Here is a 23,163-nt window from a genome sequence, read left to right on the forward strand (position 1 = left end):
GGAGTATTGTATATCCTTGAAATTCTGTACCATGAACTGCAATCTCGGCTGGTGAATAAAAAAAATAAAAAAAGCGACACATGATGTAAGACTGTAGCTTTATCCCTCCTTTGTTTTATCAGCTGACTAATTCAGAGATGTAATTCCTTCTGCAGTCTGTCATGTAGTGTTTACAATGGTCTTTGATTTCAGCCAACAGCTGAACAGTAAGGCAAGATGTGTGGCTGAGCTCATGGACAACGTGGGTTTGCAGAAGGAACACCTACCAAGCTCCTCTGAACACACCCACACTCCTCGAAGAGATGCAATTTTTTCGAACATTTTAACGAATAAACTTTAAATATTACATAATGTAGTGTGTCTTAATAAATATTAATGGTACTGCTGCAATGATGAAATGATGCTCTTAGCACTATAATTATAATAACAACAGCAGCAACAGCAACACAAAAGTAACAGATATACTACTACTACTACTACTACTACTACTACTACTACTACTACTACTACTACTACTACTACTTTTGAATCCGCTCTATCTAATAAAACTGTGTGAGTGGAATCCCTCAAACATGAGAAGAGTACTCCTTACAAGGACGGCTCTTCTACAGAGTTAGCAGTTGGAAGGGCGAGAAAAACTGGCGGAGACGCCTCAGACTTCCTAACTTCATAGAAACTGTTTTAGAAAGAGATGAAATATGAAGTTTCCAGTTAAGATTATGAGTAAAGGACAGACCGAGGATATTCTGTGTGGAAGAGGGAGACAGTTAAGTGTCATTGAAGAAGAGGGGATAGTTGTCTGGAAGGTTGTGTCGAGTTGATAGATGGAGAAATGAGTTTTTGAGGCATTGAACACAACTAAGTTTTCTCTGCTCCAATCAGAAATTTTAGAAAGATCAGAAGTCAGGCGTTTTTTTTTTTGGCGTCCCAACATGATATGTTGACTTACTGTAGGGTTGGTCTTCTATGAAAGGACGTGGAAAGATGTAGGGTGGTAACATCAGCGTAGGAGTGGATAGGGCAAGACGTTTGGTTAAGAAAGTTCATTAATGAATGTTAAAAGAGAGTGGGTGATAGGACAGAACTCTGAGGAACACCACTATTGATAGATTTAGGAGAAGAACAGTGGCCGTCTACCACGGCTGCAATAGAACGGTCAGAAAGGAAATAAAGATGCAGAAAGAAGGATAGAAACCGTAGGAGGGCAGTTTTGAAATCAAAGCTTTGTGCCAGACTCTATCAAAAGCTTTTGATATGTCTAACGCGACAGCAAAAGTTTCACCGAAATCTCTAAAAGAGGATGACCAAGACTCAGTAAGGAAGCCAGAAGATCACCAGTAGAGCGACCTTGACAGAAGCCATACTGGCGATCAGATACAAGATTGTGAAGTGACAGATGTTTGAGAATCTTCCTATTCAGGATAGATTAAAAACTTTAGACAAGCAAGAGATTAAAGCTATAGGACGGTAGTTTGAGGGATTAGAACAGTCACCCTTTTTAGGAACAGGCTGAATGTAGGCAAACTTCCAGCAAGAAGGAAAGGTAGAAGTCGATAGACATAGTTGGAAGAGTTTGGCCAGGCAAGGTGCAAGCACAGAAGCACAGTTTTTGAGAACGATAGGAGGGACCCCATCAGGTCCATAAGCCTTCCGAGGGTTTAGGCAAGAAAGAGCGTGGAAAATATCATAACGAAGAATTTTGATTGAAGACATGAAATAATCAGAGGGAGGAGGAGAGGGAGGGACAAGCTCAGAATCATCGAAGGTGAAGTTTTTAGCAAAAAGTTGAGACAAGAGTTTAGAGACATAAGAGATGGCAGTGGTGCCATCAGGATGAAATAAGCGACGGAAAGATGAAGAAATAAAGTTACTGGAGATGTTTTTGGCCAGATGCCAGAAGCCATGAGGGAAGTTAAAGTTTGAAAGATTTTAATATTTTCTATTTATGGAGGAGTGTTTGGCAAGTTGAAGAACAGACTTGGCATGATTCCGAGCAGAAATATAAAGTGCATGAGCTGGAAGGCTCAAGTACCTTTTGTGGGCAACCTCTCTATCATGTACAACAGGAGAACAGGCTGTGTTAAACCAAGGTTAAGAAGGTTTAGGTTGAGAAAAAAGTGAAGAATGTACGCCTTCATGTCAGACACTATCACCTCTGTTATGCGTTTAGCACACAGAGATGGATCTCTGACACGGAAACAGCAATCATTTCAGGGAAAATCAACATAATACCTCCTCAGACACCCCCAACCAGCAGAGGCAAAATTCCAGAGGCACCTCCGTTTTGGGGGATCCTGACGAGGGGAGTGGAGAAATAGGGCAAGATACAGAAATGAGATTGTGATCGGAGGAGCCCAGCGGAGAAGATAGGATGACAGCATAAGCAGAAGGATTAGAGGTGAGGAAAAAATCAAGAATGTTGGGCGTGTCTCCAAAACGGTCAGTGATACGAGTAGGGTGTTGTACTAGTTGCAAAATTGAAGGCTAGTTCACCGGGATGGTCAGTAAAGAGGGAGGAAAGCCACAGATGGTGGTGGACATTGAAATCTACAAGAATGGAGATCTCCGCGAAGAGGTTGAGGGACAGAACGTGCTCCACTTTGGAAGTTAAATAGTCAAAGAATTTACTTTAGACAGAGGAGTTAGGGGGAGAGATAAACAGCACAAATAAATTTAGTTAGAGAGTGACTATTGAGTCTAAGCCAGATGGTGGAAAACTCGGAAGATTCGAGAGCGTGGGCACGAGAGCAAGTTAAGTCGTTGCGCACATAGATGCAACATCCAGCTTTGGAACGAAAATGAGGATAGAAAAAGTAGGAGAGAACAGAGAAGGAGCTACTCTCAGTTGCCTCAGACAGCTGTGTTTCGGTGGGGAAAAGAAGATGAGGTTTAGTAGAGGAGAGGTGGTGTTCCACAGATTGAAAATGAGATCTTAAGACCGCGAATGTTGCAGAAGTTTATGAAGAAAAACTTTAGATAGGTGTCAACACATTTTGGGTCGCGAACGAGAGAGCACTCCGACCTGGGGACATACATGGTCTCCTCCCCAGAAGGGAACTCCAAGGTTGGAACTGGAGTCACCATTTTATAATTTTAATTTTTTTAAGTGAAGGGTGTGTGTGTGTGGTAAGTGCATGTAATTTTGAGTGAAGAAGGAGAGTTGATTTTAGAGGGTAGGCTGTGACTGCCTCCTTGAGTTGTAAGACACAAAGGGAAACGTTCAGCGAGATCACAACTAGCTTTAATGAAAGATTCACAGAAACCCCTGAACTAGTGCTGTTAGACCTCGCTGGGAGTAAATTATCGTTTCGCTTAGGTGTCTACTACCTCCTCTTTACTACTACTACTACTACTACTACTACTACTACTACTACTACTACTACTACTACAACTACTACTACTACTACTACTACTACTGCTACTGCTACTATTATAGCTACTCTTGTTGCAGTTTACAATGATGTTAAGAAGGTAAGCTTGAAAGTTAAAAAAAGAAATATTAAAGGAAAAATAAATCACTAATATCTAAAGAGAAGGAAAGACAAGTTGAGGGAGAAGTTATATTTGGATAAAGTGGGATGAAGTCGAAAAAAAAAAGAAATCAAGCGAGAGATTGAATATGGAAGAAAAAAAAAGATTCGATATTTTGAAGGAGAAAGAAATTACTTTGAAAGATAAAAGGTGCGAGCGGGGGAAGAAAGCTGGGAACATTTATTTCTGATACAACTGGAAAAATGGTACAGAACAATGCTGCAGTGATCATGAGACAGACTGAATGCTTTGAAAGAATGTTGAATAAAAGTGAGACTGACATTACTGATAACATTACCAACTTACCAGAAACAGAGCTAGTCACAAAATATATATTTCTTACCAGAAATTATGGAACTGTGTAGCAAAATGTGGCATCGGCTTATAGATGTGCACTGAGGGATACAGTGTGTGTGTTTAGGGAAAAACAGGAGCATCACATAATGTCACTGTACACACATGGTTAGAGGAAGCCAAGGAAGTTCTACAAGCCCACATGGTATAAAAAAAGTCTTTCTCCTGTAGCTGAAAACAACCAAACAACAAGTATTCCAGAGACATACTTCTAAAAAAAAAGGAAAGAAACATAAAAGAGATTGCTGAGCTTTTTGCCACCCGTTTCAACAAGAGGATGAGTACGAAAGAAAACTGTAGCACGTGTATGGCGTTTCTGTATTTCTAAAGTCATATTAATGCTGGGAGTAAACTTTGTAATAATTGCTGAATAATGAAAAGTGACAGTGGTGAAGGACTTTATAAACTAAATGAAACATTTATAACGGAAAGGAAGAGAAATGTGGGTCTATCTGTTTTAAATAGTATCGCTGGATGGATGCAAAGGCAAGATTCATGTGGAACGAAAAATGATGTACACACACACACACACACACACACACACACACACACACACACACACACACATATATATATATATATATATATATATATATATATATATATATATATATATATATATATATATATATATATATATAGAGAGAGAGAGATAGAGAGAGAGAGAGAGAGAGAGAGAGAGAGAGAGAGAGAGAGAGAGAGAGAGAGAGAGAGAGAGAGAGAGAGAGAGAGAGAGAGAGAGAGAGAGAGAGAGAGAGAGAGAGAGAGAGAGAGAGAGAGAGAGAGAGAGAGAGAGAGAGAGAGAGAGATAAACAAGTATAGTAGATATATTCATTTATTCATTTAATTATCAAGGTAATCATAAACTATCCTATTCTAAAACTATCTGAAGAACTTTCAGAAAAGTTGCAAAGTTTCATCGAAGAATAAATTTGTGAAAGCGTGCGATAAAAAGAAATCTGAGGCCGAGTGCCACAAAGGGGCAATAAAAGTTAAATTTCAGTTATTTCAGTATAGATATTGCTGCAACAGCTTCCATGGAGGTAGAAGTGGGCCAACATAGAGGAGAGAGAAAAGGTTTTGGAACATCATGAAGCCCGCCAAAAATTAAAACTTTAAAAAACTACCTAATAGGAAGCATCGCGACATTCAATGCCAGGCAACAAATGAGGGAAATATTGAACTTCTTCACTACAATATTTGCTGCGAACAAAACATGTTATATCAACCAAAGTTATATTTATCATTGGTTGTAGGAATGGCATATAGGTCACGAAAGAACACATTTGTTTCTGACAAAAGAAAAAAAAAAAACAATTATGAAATAAAATTCCTCACAAAAATGGATGAAAAATAAGAAAAATAACGTTTACCTACACTGAGATCATTACAGCCAAATTCAACCTAACACACATAACATTTTCTCTATGGAACGATAATGTAACGGATTTTCTAAAGCAACATCACATAGGGAAAAGCTGTTCAGCACCAGGACTTCTGGGAGCTGGAAAAGAAACAAGATACTGCTCCGAGTCGGATATAACCTGGGAACGCAAAACTTAAAGGGGTATGGCCAGACAAGGTAGCGTGCTTGGCGGGAATAAACAAACACAACTACTTAAGTGGGTGGCAATGGACGAGGAATAGATGCTTGGAAATAATGTGAAGTAAAGCGACAAGTTGCTACGAAAAGTAGAGACACAATACAAACGAGCAAGAGAATGTTGGCTTATACCGAGGAAAGAATACTGTTGCTGCTGCAGTTATTTACCAGTTATACAATTAACAAGGTGACGAAAGACCAAAAATAAGCGTTAACAAACTATATAAATTATAATCTAATGGAGCTACGTAAAGTTCCGAGATGAAAATATCACATACACATAAACGAAAAAAATTGATACAGAGAGAGAAATGTGTCCTGCTTTGCTAGTGTTGGTGTTTAATTGTTCCAGTGACGATTACGGAAATGGTGATACAAAACAAGAGAAAATAAAAGAGTGACAGATCTGATAGTCCCGGTTGTGGAAACAACAGAAACTATAATATCTATTCTTCATGTAAAAGATCAAAGCAAACGCTGACATGAAAATGTTAGGAAAAGAAAGAAACAAAGATATACAGATAGATAGATAGATGCAGGAAAAAAAAGAAACAAAGATATACAGATAGATAGATAGATGCAGGAAAAAAAAGAGACATAGATATACATATAGATAGATAGATGCATAAATATATTTATATATATATATATATATATATATATATATATATATATATATATATATATATATATATATATATATATATATATATATATATATAGAGAGAGAGAGAGAGAGAGAGAGAGAGAGAGAGAGAGAGAGAGAGAGAGAGAGAGAGAGAGAGAGAGAGAGAGAGAGAGAGAGAGAGAGAGAGAGAGAGAGAGAGAGAGAGAGAGAGAGAGAGAGATAATCATAATGTTTATGAGATCGGCAGAATATATTACTAGATAGTGAGAAAAAAATATGAACTACTGATAATCAGCAATAATGGCAATGGCTGACATATCACACGGTTGAGTAAAAAATAAAAAAATCCTTCGGCCATCAAGTAATGTGTAGCTTTATTCGTTTCAGTATCATAGTTGAGTGTTCCAAATACAGGGTAGCTGGAAAGGAAGGAAGGAAGGAAGGAAGGATGGAAGGAGAAGGAGGAGGATGTGATTTTTACGTACAATGTCGCAAGCAACAACAGGACCAACAAGACGATGGAAAAGAAAATATGAAACAGAAATAACAAGTAAGAAATATAAGAAAGACGAAACGAGGACGGGAATAAGAAATGTAAGGGAGGAAGGAGAGAAAGAGGTCAAATCTCACAGCAAGAAGACAGTAATCGGAGCGAGGCGAGGCCTGGGGGACGCTCAGCGCGCCTCCAACAACCTCCTCCTCGCTCCCGAGATGCAATAAGAAAATAATCCTGTCCGAGGACTGCGAAGCCAAGTGGAAATATAAACAATCGCAAAAATTCGTTTACGATATGTGATAATTTAATTCACTTCCTTTTTAAAAATGTGGAAACCTTCGTCTGACAAAACTTTCAGTGTTATTTTACGCTTATGGTACAACTTTGTACAAAATGGTCACATAAATACGCTCACATAATACTTAATATGTTTCTTTGTTTGCTCTCACAGTTATGACTTCTCCACTTTTTTTTTTTTTTTTTTTAGAATTATTACAGGAAGGACGCTAGGACATTATCTCCCATTAATAAATGAAAGCACTTTGCAATGTCAGGTGCATGAGATTATATCTCCGCATGCAGCTTGTGTGGCTCGAGGAAGAAAACCTGAAACCCGCTGGTGCTGCGTCTTCTTGGTAGGAAAAAATAATGATCAAACCAGCTGGCAATGTTGCTGCTGGTGTTGCTGGTGCTACTGCTCTTCCTTCATTTAGAAAGGAGCACAGCAGTTATTGTTGCCGCAGCAGTTACCAGATTCTTCATGTAAAAATGTTTTATGCTCTACAGCTTTAAGATCTTCAGATCATATATAACCATATCCAGAGAGGCAACAGTGCGCATTGCTCTTTCCTATAGATTCATATACGTATAGCCTTAAGATTCTCCAGCAAGCATTCAGTGCTTCTTGAATTGGCGATGTCGAGGTATCACAAAAAAAAAAAAAAAAAAAAAAATATTTACATTGCTATTGAAATTACGCCTAATTATATTAAGATGAGCATATAAAATATCATTCGAGTACTCACCATGATTCTGTGCCCAGTCAATGATGGAAGTGACTCCAGCGGTATAGGAAGACATGCAGTCCTCAAACTTGCCCCGGTGGTCGAGACCCAGTGTGTTGACATTGGCCTTCACGCCACACATGAGAGCCGTGGCGCATGCAGACGAATCTCCGATCTGGGCGTCGATATTGTATGTCTGGAAGAAACACGAGATTAGGATTACAAGATTGTTACCGAAGAATATTGGAAGAGGAATCGACTTAGGTCTTTTCATTATTATTATCATTATTATCATTATTGTTGCTATTATCATTATTACTGTTATTATTATCATCATCATTATTATTATTATTATTATTATTATTATTATTAATATTATTATCATTATCCTAATCGCTATTTGTACAGACAATAAGCCATTTCGGAGGGGGGAAGTGGAGGGAAAGACAGGTGTAAGGAGTTGAGTTTATTTCAAAACCAGTTTCGCCTACAGCTTCTTCAGGGGAACTAGAGCAAATAAAATGTCACCATGATTCTGTGCCCAGTCAATGGTGGAAGTTCCCTTGAAGACCGTACTAGGCGAAACCGGTTGGGATATAAACTCAACTCCTACACCTGTACTTTCCAACACCTCCCCTTCCATTATCATTATTGCTATTTTTATTATTAATATTATTATTATTATTATTATTATTAATACTACTATTATTATTACTACTATTATTTGGAAGATTCCGTGTTGTTAAACTTATATTAAACAACTATACATTTTGGCGCTTCATTTCGATACGATTACTCCATATTTATTTCCGCTTCCCTTGTATCATAAAAGATCCAAGAGTTTGTGCACGTAAATCTGCCTTACCCGCGGAATCAATTTTGTAGTGACATAAAGTGCTTTTTTTTTTTTTTTTTTTTTTTTTTGTTGATACATATCGGTGGAGGATTTGTTTTTCATCTGGAGCATATTTTCACACCGCACACTGATGCTAAGTGATACACCCTCATTCATTTTAAGAAACAGTCGTGGCCTTCTCGCATCCTGCACAGGTATCATGGGTTCCTCCGGTACAGGTGAACGCCGTGTCAGAGATTTTCCACCTCTGCACCTGTCACTGTGCTCACCCGCCACACCCTCACTCCAGTGCTTTGCCAGTCTTCCCTCAGCCGCCTGTGTCATTAGAAAAAAAAAACATAAAAATATCGTTACATTTTTTATTTTTTCGCTGTTTCAAGTAGCAGCACGGTCCATTTGCGTAATGAGTGAAGTGCGAGTAGGATGATAACTGCATGAGCTGAAGACATAAATGATAATGAAAATTGAATTCCTATTTGTGTCGCAATAGTGTTGCACAAACCTTATCACGTTTCAAAAATGTGAAATTATAGAGTGAAGAACTCCACTAAAGCAACCAGTTTTATTCTGATGAGAGGAGCGTCGCGCCTCTTCTTACACTCAGCCTTCAAAACATTTACTTTAGCCTTAAGGTTCCACTGACGAAGCGCGCAGTAAAGACACTCTGCATCATTTCCTCAAAAGTGTGACTTCATTTTACTAAAGCAAACGCTGCGCAATAACATGATTCTCGTGACACCCACCTTGAGCAGCAACTTCATTCATAGATATTTCGTGTCGGAATGTACTCAAACTTCATAACTTTTCTTATTTCCTTTTCATGGAGCTTTCACACTCCTCGTTAATTATGGGCTGTCCCAGCCAAAGTAGGTCACTAAGTCATTATACTACGAGTATGTAGTTAATATTCTGTTAATTTTCCTCATGTCAACTTCCCAATCCTCTCTCTCTCTCTCTCTCTCTCTCTCTCTCTGTGTGTGTGTGTGTGTATATATTATATATATATATATATATATATATATATATATATATATATATATATATATATATATATACATACATATATGTGTGTGTGTGTGTGTGTGTGTGTGTGTATGTGTGTGCGCGCCCGCGTGCACTTAAGCTCTCACACACATGTAAGCACACATGCTTGTTTCATGTAAGGCAATTACACCTCCACCTAAAACCTGGGTATTATGGTGACATATAGGTAATTTTAAACCACTAGACAAATGACAAAGTATCAAGGCGGCACTTGGTGGGATTTGAACCTACGTATGGACGTCTGCCCGATCCCAAACTCACCACCTTATCCACTACGCCACCGCCTCCCTAAAGTGAAGGCGTGCACGCGTGCGCATGCGAATGCGCAATTCCACTTTACTTCCTATTCTCATTTATCTCCCTTTTCTCTTTTTTTTTTGCTCTCACTTCTACTACAGTATACCAAGAGTAGTAGTTATAGTAGTAGTTGTATTAGGGGGGTAGTAGTAAAAGTAGTAGTAGTAGTAGTAGTAGTAGTAGTAGTAGTAGTAGTAGCAGCTGCAGCAACTACAACTACTACTACTACTACTACTACTACTACTACTACTACTACTACTACTACTGCTGCTGCTACTACTACTACTACTACTACTACTACTACTACTACTACTACTACTACTACTACTACTATTACTTTTACAACTACTATTACAACTACTATCTTATTTCCAGAGTGATGAAAGCGCACTAATAAGAGTTGCAGTCTTACCGTGTCAAGATGGCAGCTGTCAGCCCCTCAAATGAACCAAAGATACTTACACATTAGCAATTGTCTTATTATTTTTCACGAGGTTAATATACTGCACCACAAAATTAAACACGATCTACTTAAAACTTCACAAGATGAATACTTTTAACTTCCTATGCGAACAGAAAAATAATGCATCTTTCCCTTCTTTATTTCATCCTGATGGCACCACTGCCATCTCATCTGTTTCTAAATATGAACTCTTCTCTCAAACCTTTGCTATCATTTCCACTTTAGATGATTCTGGCCTTGTCCCTCCCTCTCCTCCTCCCTCTGACTATTTCATGCCATCAATTTAAATTCTTCGTAATGATGTTTTCCATGCCCTCGCTGACCTAAACACAAGGAAGGTTTATAGATCTCATTTGGTCCCTCCTATCGTTCTCAAAAACTGTGCTTCCGTGCTTGCACCTTGCCTGGCCAAACTTTTTCAACTATGCCTATCCACTTCTACCTTTCCTTCGTGCTGGAAGTTTGCCTACGTTCAGCCTGTTCCTAAAAAAGGTGACCGTTCTAATCCCTCAAACTACCTTCCTATAGCTTTAATTTCTTGTTTGGCTAAGATTTTGAATCTATCCTCTCAAACATCTGTCATTTTACAATCTTCTCTCTGATCGCCAGTATGGCTTCCGTCAAGACCGCTCTACTGGTGATCTTCTGGTTTTCCTTACTGAAGTTTGGTCATCCTATTTTAGAGATTTCGGTAAAACTTTTAATGTTTGGTGAAACCGCTCCAGACAGCCTTGGGATTGGGGATGGTAAGCCGAGGAGGTTACATGGTCGATGTTTAGCTCATTCACTATCTGTTGGAAAAAATTGCTAGTGAAATTGCTACCCTTGTCAGACTGAATTTGTTTTGGAATTCCTACCGAGGTGAAAAAATGTATTAGATGTTTTACAATCGTCTTTGATGTGATGTTCTTAAGAGGGAATGCTTCAGGGTACCTGGTAGTGGGATCCATGAGGGTTAACAAATACTGATTCCCTCGTTTGGTTTTGGGTAAGGGCCCTACGCAGTCTAGAACGATCTTTTCGAAGGGCTCCGTCTGAACTGGAATAGGCGTCAGAGGAGCTGGCACAAGGCGTTCGTTAGGCTTAACCACAATTTGACATATATGACATGTTTTACATAGTGTGACACATCCTTTTTCATTCCTGGCCAAAAAATGTTGAAGAGCCTTCTTGTAGGTTTTTTGGATGCCTAGATGACCTGACAATCCATCATGAGCTAGTTCTATAATGGCTGGTCTTACAGACAAGGGATGACAACTTGATGTGTTTCTGACCAGGTGTCTAGTTGTTTCAGTTCAGGAGGTCTGTAGGCACGCATCAGGACTCCTTCCTGATAATAAAAACAAGGCAATTTAGACATATCCTTTGTCTCACTGGCAACATGTCTGATCTTAGCCAAAGTGAGATCCTGTTCCTGAGCATTAATCAAATTCTCCTTTGAAATGATGTTATTGTACAAGTTGTCAGTAGAGGCAATCATTGGTGGAGGAGGTGGTGAAAGGGCAGGGACTTGGACTGAGACCTGGTGACTGCACACACTGGGAAGAAGTGAGGGGATGTTTCGTCCAGGGTCTTAGTGGGACTTTCTGTTAAGGGAGAATCAAGAACAATTAAGTTTGGAACAGCCAAGTTACCCGCAAGATCATTACCCAGTACAAGATGTACCCCGGTACTGGCAGTTCACCAGGTTTAATGGCTACCTCAACCTCTCCTGAAATGAAAGGGCACTGTAAGCTAATATTAGCCAAGGGATAGGAGAGCTGTGATTCGAGACCTGTAAGGATCACCTTCTCCCCAGTGAAAGCCTGTTTGATGTTAGGGATGACATCTTCCCTTAAGATGGATTGGGCAGCACCTGTATCACGCAGAACCTTGACATTTATTGCCTTGTCTTTACCATCAGTCAGGGACACTTTACCTTGATACATGTACGAGTCATAAAGTTCTAGAGGAGAGTTGACAGGGTTAGCTAGGGCCACTGGTTTCTTGTTCTCAAATGTGTTAGGTTTAGGGGCCACAAAAGAAAGTTGACGTTGAGAGGCCTTGCAATTTGGGTGTCTACATTTCTGGATCGTGTGACCTGGCTTCTTACAGTATGTACACCAGGGGGAATTATATGCATTTGGCGAGAATCCGGTCGGCTTACCACCCATGCCCCCAAAACCTTCCCCAAAGGAGGACCTAACATTAGATAGTGAACCACGACCTCTACTACCCAGGGATCCCATCAACAAAGCAAACGCATCAGCCACTTTAGCGGCAGACATAAGATCACTCTCTCCCCGTTCTTCCACATGCCTCAGAATATTAAAGGGTAACTTGTTCTTCCATTCTTCCAGGACCATTAGATTGAGCAACTCCGAAAAGGTGGTAATGTTAAGGGCGGCTAACCATTTCTTAAATTGTCTTAGTTTCTCACTAGCAATTCAACATAGGTGTGAGACTCTGGTTTCACATACTTTCGAAACTGTTGTCTGTATCCATCAGAAGTGATAGAGTAGGCGTCTAGAATGTTACCTTTGATCTCTTCATATTCTACCTCATCACTAAGGCCGTTGTATACCCTATAAGCTTTTCCTACTAGCTTAGGGACAAGGAGAGACACCCACTGATCCTTGGGCCATTTATTCCTATTAGCAATGCTCTCAAAAGCGCGAAATGACCCGTCAACATCAGATTCATCAAAAGGGGGAACTAGCGGAGCAGCTGTAGCAGGATTAAAGCTTGCTAACTTTTTCTTTATATCTATTTCTTCCCCTCTAAACTTAGCGTCATTTCGTAGGGTTAACTCCTGAATTTTTAACTCTTTCTCCTGCCTTTTAAGTTGTAACTGAAATTCTTTTTCTTTATCTTCTCTTTCTGCCTGTAGTTGCATTTCTTTCGCTTCTTTTTCTGCCTGTAGTTGCATTTGTTTTTCTTGCATCCGGTATTCTAGTTTAAGCTTCTCAATTTCCCACTGACTTATCCTACTCTTATCCTGTTCTTCCAGGGGACTGTGTGTTATAGTCCTCGTAGAGGCTGACATGGGAGTTAACTCTTCTATGGCATTTCCTAGCAACTGACCTTCTTGGACTAGATGTTCAACAACTACATTCTTAACGACCTCTTTAGTCATCTGAGACGTGATGGGAACATCAAAATGTTTAGCGATGGTCTTCCATTGGTCCTTCTTTATATTAGCATCTTTAAGTTGTTCCAGAGAAGGGTCAGCACAAAAATCTTCAACGTTAAACTGAGCGGAAGCCATATTAAATAGATGTTACACAAACAACAAAAAAAATGATAAGCGAATTACTTAAGTGAGGAACTTGGCAGAGTGATAATAAAGGCAACCTTGAAATTACCTAGATTATACTTAGGTAAACACTTATGAGTACAATCACTAATGGGGGGTAAACTAGAGAATTACGGCATTAAGAGGGATCCGGATTACTCTAGTTACGAGACTTGAGAGTGAGGAGCGAATTGTAGTGGGACTTGTTATTGATAAGGAGGCGGATTAGTCTGAGGGACTAGTTAAAATGGCCAATTATAACTAGCGAGAAAAATGATCCGCGAAGTGAGGGGATTGAGAGTTCGCATGAATATATGATGATCCCAACACTTGGATAACACTGCCTATGTGCAAAAATAGAAATAAGTGCTATCGGTGAACACGCCTTTCTACCTGGTTTCCTGCTCTACCACTGCTATGTGATACCAATGAAAGTCACGAAGCACTTTTAACCCAAAGGGAGCCACTTGACCGCGCAAAGTGTTCCTACAAATAAAAGTACTGTTGGCCATGACTCTACTAGTTGTAGCAGTACTACTACTACTACTACTACTACTACTACTACTACTACTACTACTACTACTACTACTACTACTACTACAACTACAACTACTATTATCACTATCACTACTATAAGTACTACTATTACTACTACTACTATACCTACTACAAATGGTGTTGCTGGTGGTGGTTCTGATACCACTACTACTACTGCTACTACTACTACTACTACTACTACTACTACTACTACTACTACTACTGCTACTACTACTACTACCACTACTACTACAAGAAGAAGAAGAATAAGAAGAAGAAAGAGGAAGAAGGAAAGAGAAAGAGAAAGAAATTCGACATGGTTCTACTTTGACCTTCTTTAAAGTCAGATTCTATTCGTTTGGAGTTGAGAGTATATTTGAAAGAGTAAAAAGGCTTTCGGTTTCATTAGGACTTCTGTGTTCTCCTCACTCATACCTTTCTCCACATTTTTCCAGTGCAGCGGTGTTTTATTTCCTTCTTTCCGGGAATGCCGTGATGGCCATTTTTGAGGTAAACTTCTGGATCCTTTCTGTTTCCCAGCCAATGAATCGTTCCTGCACTCCCGCGAGAAAGGTGTGACTGGTGGAGGCGTTCCCCGTCCTGGCCTCCTTCCTTCATCGCCTCAGTATTCAGTATTCAGTATTCACTCGCCTCTCAGCCACTTCACTCACGTGCTCTGCTCCTTCCCTTTCTGAGTTTATGCAAATTTCTTTCCTTCACTTTAATTTTTTTTTGCGTTGTTTATTTTCATATTTTCAATAACACAAGATAAAGATCCTTATTCTAAGAAATGAATAAAACAAAGCTTCACTGTTTTGGTAAGAACAGCGGCTTTGTTCTGCAGAGTGCGTGCCTTTCCACAGACGACACCCTGCGGAGTCTCGGGTACATCAAAGTGTGAATTGCTACCCAGGCTTTTCGCGGAAATTGAAACAAGAGTGTTTGTGGGAATTTTCAAGGGGGAGGAAGGGAAAAATTCCTTTTCACGTGTTGGTAGTGGGAGTACCGTCTTTTGAGCCTTTTTCCTAAAAGTGTGGGGAGGATTGTGTCGACTTCGTTCGAATTTTTGTGACTGACGTGTGACGCAGAGGTGTGGGTCGTGTTTTAGTGAAGTGCATGTTTTTCTGCCATGTAATGTTTGTAATCAGGTCAACAAGACGCTGAAGTGTGATTGTAGACAAGCCGTGACAGGATGCATCAATGATAGACAACGGCACAAAAAGAGCAGCGTGTTTGCATTCCTACCTATCCAAGTACCGAAATACATAACAACAAACATGTACAAGAAGAGTCTCCTCACTGGCCATTAAAACACGCGGATCCACAGTGTCTGTCTAATGGATGGAGTCAGATGTGTCTTGGGAACACGGCGCGCGGCAAGAATACCGGTACAAGCTGGACGTCTTTAGCCTTATCTCCACAGCCCTGCAAGCTGAGAGACGTGTCCGGGTGGCGTGTCTTACTTCTTACGAAGACTGGCACGTCGATCTGAGGCTGTCAATCTGCGACTTTGATTGTATTTTTCGACGTAAAATCAATTTTCCACATGAATCTATGTCACAAAAACGATATTCAATGATATGTAGCATAATTACATGTACGTACATAGGATGTATAATGAGGAATAACTTTTAAATTTCAAATACATTCTTCCAATGAATGGCGGAAAATGGACACGAGATGCCTCAAGCGATGCAATGAAAAGTGATATAAACTTTCCTGATAGACTAGAATAATGTAACACCCGTATACAGCTACAAGCGATGCCATAAGAAAAATAACATTTACCTTATTCACTGAGCGCTGGCCCCAAAAAAAAAAAAAAAAAAAAAAAAGTTTCTGGCAAGGATGGTAGTGTTTTGGGTCAGGAAAGGCATCCAGAATGTGGGCACTAAACAAAAGACAGCCCTGCTCTGTGAAGCTCTGCATCTTGAAATAAGGTATTCTGCTGATTCGGAAATATGTTATCTTTATTCAGAGCTTGGATATAGAACGAGATGATAGCAAGAACACAAACTAAAAATATTTGAAAAAAAAAAGAAAGATTGAAGTTAATGGGGAAGGAGTTTAGACTTAGAAATGAAAACTTAAATGAATACATATCTATCTGTCTGTCTCTACACACACACACACACACACACACACACACACACACACACACACACACACACACACACACACACAGAGAGAGAGAGAGAGAGAGAGAGAGAGAGAGAGAGAGAGAGAGAGAGAGAGAGAGAGAGAGAGAGAGAGAGAGAGAGAGAGAGAGAGAGAGAGAGAGAGAGAGATGTACGTAGATTTTAAGTTTATTAAGAGTACGTAGAAACTGAATGATTGTTTAACTGAAGACAAGACAAGCACTCGATATAAGTATATAAATCACAGGTTTACGCTTTCAGAGATAGAAAAGAAAGTATAAAATTGCAAATAACAGAAATGATATAACTCTAAAATAATCAAATGAATATTATGTAGAAATAACGATAGATAGAACAAAGATCAGAAAGTAGAAATGTTGACTAGTCATTGCCGTGTCTTGCGTAAACAAATGAATTACATTAAACAAGGCGAAATAAGCAGGAAACAGGGAAAGTGACATGAAATCTACGTACTGTGAAGGAAAACTGTAATAAACTTTAAGAAGAATTAAAAGCAGATTTGTTGTACACTCGCAGCTCGTTGAAATGGAAATAATAATGTTGATTGAAAGTAGAGGTGACATCAAAGACCTAAAAGAACTACTGACCAGTAAGTTCACTGTCTGCAGCATCAGTATTTCTTTTCATAAACGTGTTCCCAAACAGGATCTGATGCGTCTTGATTTTAATTATCCGGAGCAGCCACGAGCATTCAGGAACAGACCAAGTCCATGTCACCAAGCAGGTAATGGAAGAGTGTTGAGAGCATCGTAAGCAATCACGCATGGCTTGCATTGATTAATCATAAAAGTCTCTGACTTAGCATTCAGCGGACACAAAGATAGGCAAAAGTTAGAAGAAAGTAAATATAAGTAACTTCATGAACTTCTTATCATAATTCAATCTCTTCTCGTGTCCTCTATGATTAAATTCATACCTTAATTTCTTACGCCACACACACACACACACACACACACACACACACACACACACCCACACTGTTCTCTCTCTCTCTCTCTCTCTCTTTGTGTGTGTTTGGGGAGGGATGGGGGTGAATGCGCGTGCGGTTGGATTTGCATGTTCCTTTTGATGTCTTGCTAAAGCAGCGAGTCTGGTTAAAGGTAAGGTCAATAACAGTCTTGGTTTCATGTAATAATTGACGTCTATTCGTCTATTACCAGAAGCCATGACTGTGTAACACTGATGACAATAAGAGAATCTAGTTCTCGTACAGTTCAATGGTCACAGGAACTCACCACAAAATGGCATTGGCTGTTACACACCTCTTTCATTGAGCGTTTGGCTCATTGTATCAATAAACACATTCAGAGCATCTTTGGTTGATTTTTTGCTTCTTTTTGACGTATGATGGATTTTTCATCTAATGATTGACCTTGTTGTCTACTTTTGATGTATTTCATTCATATACCTATAAGAGTTTTACACATAGATAGAAAAAAAGAAAAATAAGTCTAAGTGAATCAAGACAGAGCTTTTATTTGGAGCCGAAAACTGCTTCAATTTATAAGAAATACGGATTTTGCCAATGATGCGGGAAACAGAAGGAATTGCTTACAAAAATGGAGAGAGAGAGAGAGAGAGAGAGAGAGAGAGAGAGAGAGAGAGAGAGAGAGAGAGAGAATAAGACTTCTTGACAAAAACAAATCATGCGATAACCAGCATGATGAATGAATTACTTCGACAAAACAATCAATACTGTGGCCTGTACAGGTACTGACTTAGTAATTAAAGTAGCGTCGGGTGTTGGCACAGTATAATAAATATCATGGTGCGCAGGCAACGTTGAGGAACAATGGACACTGTGTCTTTTGTTTCCAGTTTATACATGTTTCGACGCATTTCCACATCTCCACGCACTGACGTAACATTATACAAAAAAGGTTCACTCTCAAACTTTAAATGAATGAAAAATGTTAAAAGGTGCCAGCGATTTACAAATAAATATCACACAATATCACATTTTCGTCTCATCATTCTAAAAAAAAAAAGGTGTTTCCATCTCCCCCGCGGCATCCTAAGCTAAGTGATGACAGAACCCCGCCATCTTCGAATACTCTACTGGATTTCCAACTTTCCATGGCTCCCCTCCGTTCTATATATCTTTTTCCTTTGATTATCTGCCTCCTTGTCCATAATGTTGATAAAGTGACGCTCATAGAATTTCCCTCGTTGGCGCAATATACAGGAGCGTGGCCCCGCTCAACAGGTTGTCTGCAGGACCTGTTATGGGAGGAACTCTCACACAGCCCGCCAGGAGAAGAATGTCATATCCTGGTATGCATTGTTGTGGTTTTTATGGAGGAGAGTTCTTTGTCCCCTAAGACGCACTGATTTGTTGCCCGCCGTGCCAAAAATCTTGTGATGGCAGAAAGGAAAAAAGAGCACAAACCCTACAGGGACAAATATTACATTTTTCATTATGGCTTTGCTTTGCGCGTAAGGGAGAGGCTTCAGAGTACATTCATGTTTCTTATTGCAATGAAAATTGGAAAGATTCAAAAGAACACATTAAAATAAATGGTGGCATGAATAGTTTATATTTTTACCCACTTAATTTCAAACTACTTAAAATTTTCCTCGTAGCCTTTTAAGAAGAGTAATACGTATATGCGGGTGCCAGCGTGGGAACCAACAGGTGTTCAATGACTCGCCTCACCAGCGCCGCCAGGTATACTCTCAAATTATTTTGTAGAAATGTGGTTGTGTTACTACCTGCTCACACTAATATACTAAGAATGTCTGTAACTCTGAAAGCTTACTTTAATACTTTTCAAATAGCAATTCTCTCTCTCTCTCTCTCTCTCTCTCTCTCTCTCTCTCTCTCTCTCTCTCTCTCTCTCTCTCTCACACACACACACGTGTATATACATATATATATATATATATATATATATATATATATATATATATATATATATATATATATATATATATATATATATATATATATATATATATATATATATATATATATATATATATATATATATATATATATATATATATATATATATATGAAATAGGAACAAACTAAGATCTAAAACACGAACGTATACTAATTCATTTGTTAACACTTCGTGAATTTTAATAACTGTCGAGGAAAGCAGTCGCTAAGTTGGGATGAGTCTGAAGGAAAATGAATCACTGACGCTTATTCATACTTCAAAGTGAACCCAAAGTGAAGGTACGGAATGGAGGAGGAACGGAAGGGAGGGGAAGTAAAGGAGGAGGTGGGGTTAGCGCTCTTCTCTGTGTCCTTTCTCACCTTGACGCTGGTGCCTGCTCCCAATGGCCTCCTGACACTCACTCTTTCCTCCCTCTACAGAATGACGCACTTCATTTCCACGTCTCTCCTCTCCCCGCCTTCCTTCTGCTCTATCCAAGCACATCTCATCTTCACCCAAGTACACCTCCTTCATTCCATCTTCTCTTTATCCCCTCGCTCTCATTTCCCCACTTTTCCTCCTCTCGTCTCTCCGTCTTCTACCATACCCACACACGTCATCTCATCTTTAGGCCTTCCAAATATAGCACCTTCACACCAACTCTTAATTCCCTAAGTTTTCCTCCTCCTTGTTTTCTTGTTTTCTCTTTTTCCGTCTTGCAGTATACTCACACAGACCTCTTTCACTCTGCTTTCCCTTTATTCTTTTCACTTTCCTTCTACATCTTTGCGTCTCCACCTCTCTCTTTTCTGTTTAACGCACACACGTAGAAACACACACACACACACACACATTTCTACCATTCACAGGTACAGCTCTTTCACACGACGTCTCCTTTATCCCCTTCCACATTTCCCTTGAGGAGGAACAGGTGTCTGAAGCAACGTAATGACAGCAGGCACTATTCTCTTCCTCCGTACTCCCCTTATCCCAGGTTTTCTTCTAAAGCTGAGTCTCACATGTGTACCCAATGATATTACTTCCTCTTGAACACTCGTCCTTCACTCCCTGGAATTTTCCGCGAACTTGCCTTGGTTTTGTTGTGCCTTACTTGTCTAACAGTATGTGCTGTATAATTTCTTTGTAATTCAGACCGCTGAGTGAAATATTTTTACTGTTTTCACTGGATAGAGAGCGAAGGGTGTGTGTTAGAGAGAGAGAGAGAGAGAGAGAGAGAGAGAGAGAGAGAGAGAGAGAGAGAGAGAGAGAGAGAGAGAGAGAGAGAGAGAGAGAGAGAGAGAGAGAGAGAGAGAGAGAGAGAGAGAGAGAGAGATTGAAAATATTCATATTTAGTTTTATATGCTATCCTGCTCAGCTTATCAACTCAAACCATAGTTAATTAGCTACAATGCCTCGGAGCACAAAACATATTAAAACCAAAGACTCGGAATTTTTACTAGACTTCTAATTCCTCTACTATTCTTACAAAAAAAAAAAAAAAAGAAATATATAGATAGATGAAAATATAAAAAAACAAACATATAAACAAACCATTTTTTTTTTCCCTCCCAGTCTTATTCTTGCAGTGTATTCTTCTGAGCACCAACTCCAAAGTGGCTAACTAACACTGCCAGTTCGAATGAGATGTTTCTAGCCTCCAGTTATAAGAGTGGAAGAAAAACTGTCAGAAGGTGGAGACTCATTGTCATGTTTTGTTGTTTCTCTTCGACTTCAGGTGTTTCTCAGATGAACATCTGTTGTCCACAAATGAAATAAAATATGTTGAGCGTGAGTTTTCTCTTAATCTTTCAGACTCGTTTCTCTAATATAGATTTATAACTTAACACTATAGCGCTGAAAGCTTTTTACTTCATCTTATTTTTATTTCACCGTGTTAAAGGCAGATAGGTGGCTTGAAAATAGAACAGTATATTTCAGCCTGTTGGTTAATGATCTTGACTTTATTTTGGCATAGATATCTAGACAAAGGAAAAAAAGAGTAATAGCAATACAAAATTTTACCATGAGTTTTGTATTATACATAAAATCTCCAGTAACATTGCCTATAAATTTTGTGGTTGTGTTCTAACCTGATTTACTACCTTTTGTTGTGTTCACAGGCAAAGAGCAGCGGCAATAAGCATTTCCTCTGGACGTCACGAACAAAGAACATCCAAATAATTTTCACGTCTTTTCTGGCCAAGCTTCACACGAAAGAGTTGCTCAGTGTCCTATCTCCTCCATCCCCGTTATAGGCAAACTTTGGAAATGTCTCCCCTCCGTTGCCTCGGCCACTATAAGAATTATAATTTACTCTTTACTGTGTAGAATTCTCCTCATTAGAGTGCTCGTAACACAGCGGCGCTTATGTGGGTAGCTTTACTTTTATTCACTTCATCGTATTCATTCCAGGATTAATTGTGATTTCGCTTTCACCTTTTTTCTTTTTCTTGTTTTTTCGCCCTCTTCATCCTTTTCTGTTCCTTACCTACTCAGTCTATTCCTCCTCCTCCTCCTCCTCCTCTTCTTCCTCCTCCTCCTCCTCCTCCTCCTCCTCCTCCTCCTCCTCCTCCTCCTCTTTCCCTGGTGGCTGTTGTTGCTGTTGTTGCTGCTGCTGCTGCAAAATATAAAGCGTTTACTTTCTGAATAACTAACTAAAAACTTTGCACTTTTTGCACTCCGACAACACGTACAACAGATTGACTCTCAGGTGCGTTATTAAATTGCAGAGATGTCGCGTTTTGTTTAGTTCCCTCCTAAGACAACACCTACAAACGACATCTGTCTCGACGCTCTCATGTACACCAGAAGACTGTGGGTGTCCTTTAGGGGGTGTTTGGGATGTTTTTTGGGCATTTGAGGGGTAACTAGGTGTGTTTTGGATTATTTGGGATATTTTAGGGCTATTAATTAAGAGACTGACATCCAGGTGCGTCGTTAAATTACGAAGATGTCATGTTTTGTTTAGTTCCCTCATGAGACCACACCTGCAAACCACACCTGTCAGGGCGCTCTCATATGAATCCTATCCAGGTAAATCACATCCACGGAGGTTTTTCTGTCAAATATTTACCCAGAAGAATTCCTCCACTACTTCTCTCAACTAATCTAACAAGACACTTCGTAAATTGTCACGAGGGAATTACTCTTGGGATGAAGTTTTGTGAATCAGTACTCCTGGAGGAAATTAATTATATTTTTAAGGAGAGAAGTTACACACTGTTCACGGTCGACGCTACACATCTAACGGAACTATCATCTTCACTGCAGTATTGTATTAAACATGGAGCATATAACAATACATGTTTTCAAAAGTGGCTTTATAAATGATAGTATAGGATTTCACTAATTCACGAGTGTTTGTGTTTTACAGAAATACGTGAAGGCACCGCCTTTCATGTCACTTTCCCCACCATCACCATCAGCTCTTAGTCAAAGAGCCTAGCGGGGCTTAGCGTGCGGCTTAAGAGTACACACACACACACACACACACACACACACACACACACACACACACACACACACAGTCTGCCTGTCTGAGTTTCTGATTGTACCTCTCTCTCTCTCTCTCTCTCTCTCTCTCTCTCTCTCTCTCTCTCATCCAGTTTCGTCAATAAATACAAAGTGAAATTCTCGGGGTGTGGCCACGTTACCTCCCTGGTGCAGGTTGTTCACGTCGAGCACAGCAATCGGACTAAAACATTTCTGGGGCATCAACATGACTGCCGGAGAGGAGGACAAGGTGGAGGTGGAGGGACGGTTTGTTTTGTTGCGTCTTTTTTATACTTATCTTTATACTGTTATTCAGTTTTGGATATCTACAGTGACAAATGACGTTCACTATATTCATCACATGTTTTTTTTCTGTCTTCCGGACTTCCATCTCCTCTTCCTCCTCCTCTGCGACCTCCTTCTCCTCCTCCAGCTTTCACCTTCCTGTTCCCATGCACGAGTTTTATTTGGAGCAAAATGTTAATGCAGCAGGAGTCGGGCTGGCATTCATGTAGGAAGAATACATAAGATTTGCATAAT

General features: G+C 39.6%; 1 protein-coding gene across 2 annotated transcripts in view; it reads right to left on the reverse strand.

Moving 5' to 3' along the window:
• The window catches only part of LOC123504822 (alkaline phosphatase-like), a 309,841-nt gene that overhangs the window by 79,766 nt on the left and 206,912 nt on the right, over positions 1–23,163 (reverse strand). For both annotated transcript variants that reach the window (XM_045255666.1, XM_045255665.1), the window contains exon 3: positions 7,638–7,812. In XM_045255666.1, coding sequence (XP_045111601.1) covers positions 7,638–7,812 — 175 coding nt within the window. The remainder of the gene's footprint in view (positions 1–7,637; positions 7,813–23,163) is intronic.

Source organism: Portunus trituberculatus, chromosome 17 (genome assembly GCF_017591435.1).
Source record: "Portunus trituberculatus isolate SZX2019 chromosome 17, ASM1759143v1, whole genome shotgun sequence".
In the NCBI taxonomy this organism is placed as follows: domain Eukaryota; kingdom Metazoa; phylum Arthropoda; class Malacostraca; order Decapoda; family Portunidae; genus Portunus; species Portunus trituberculatus.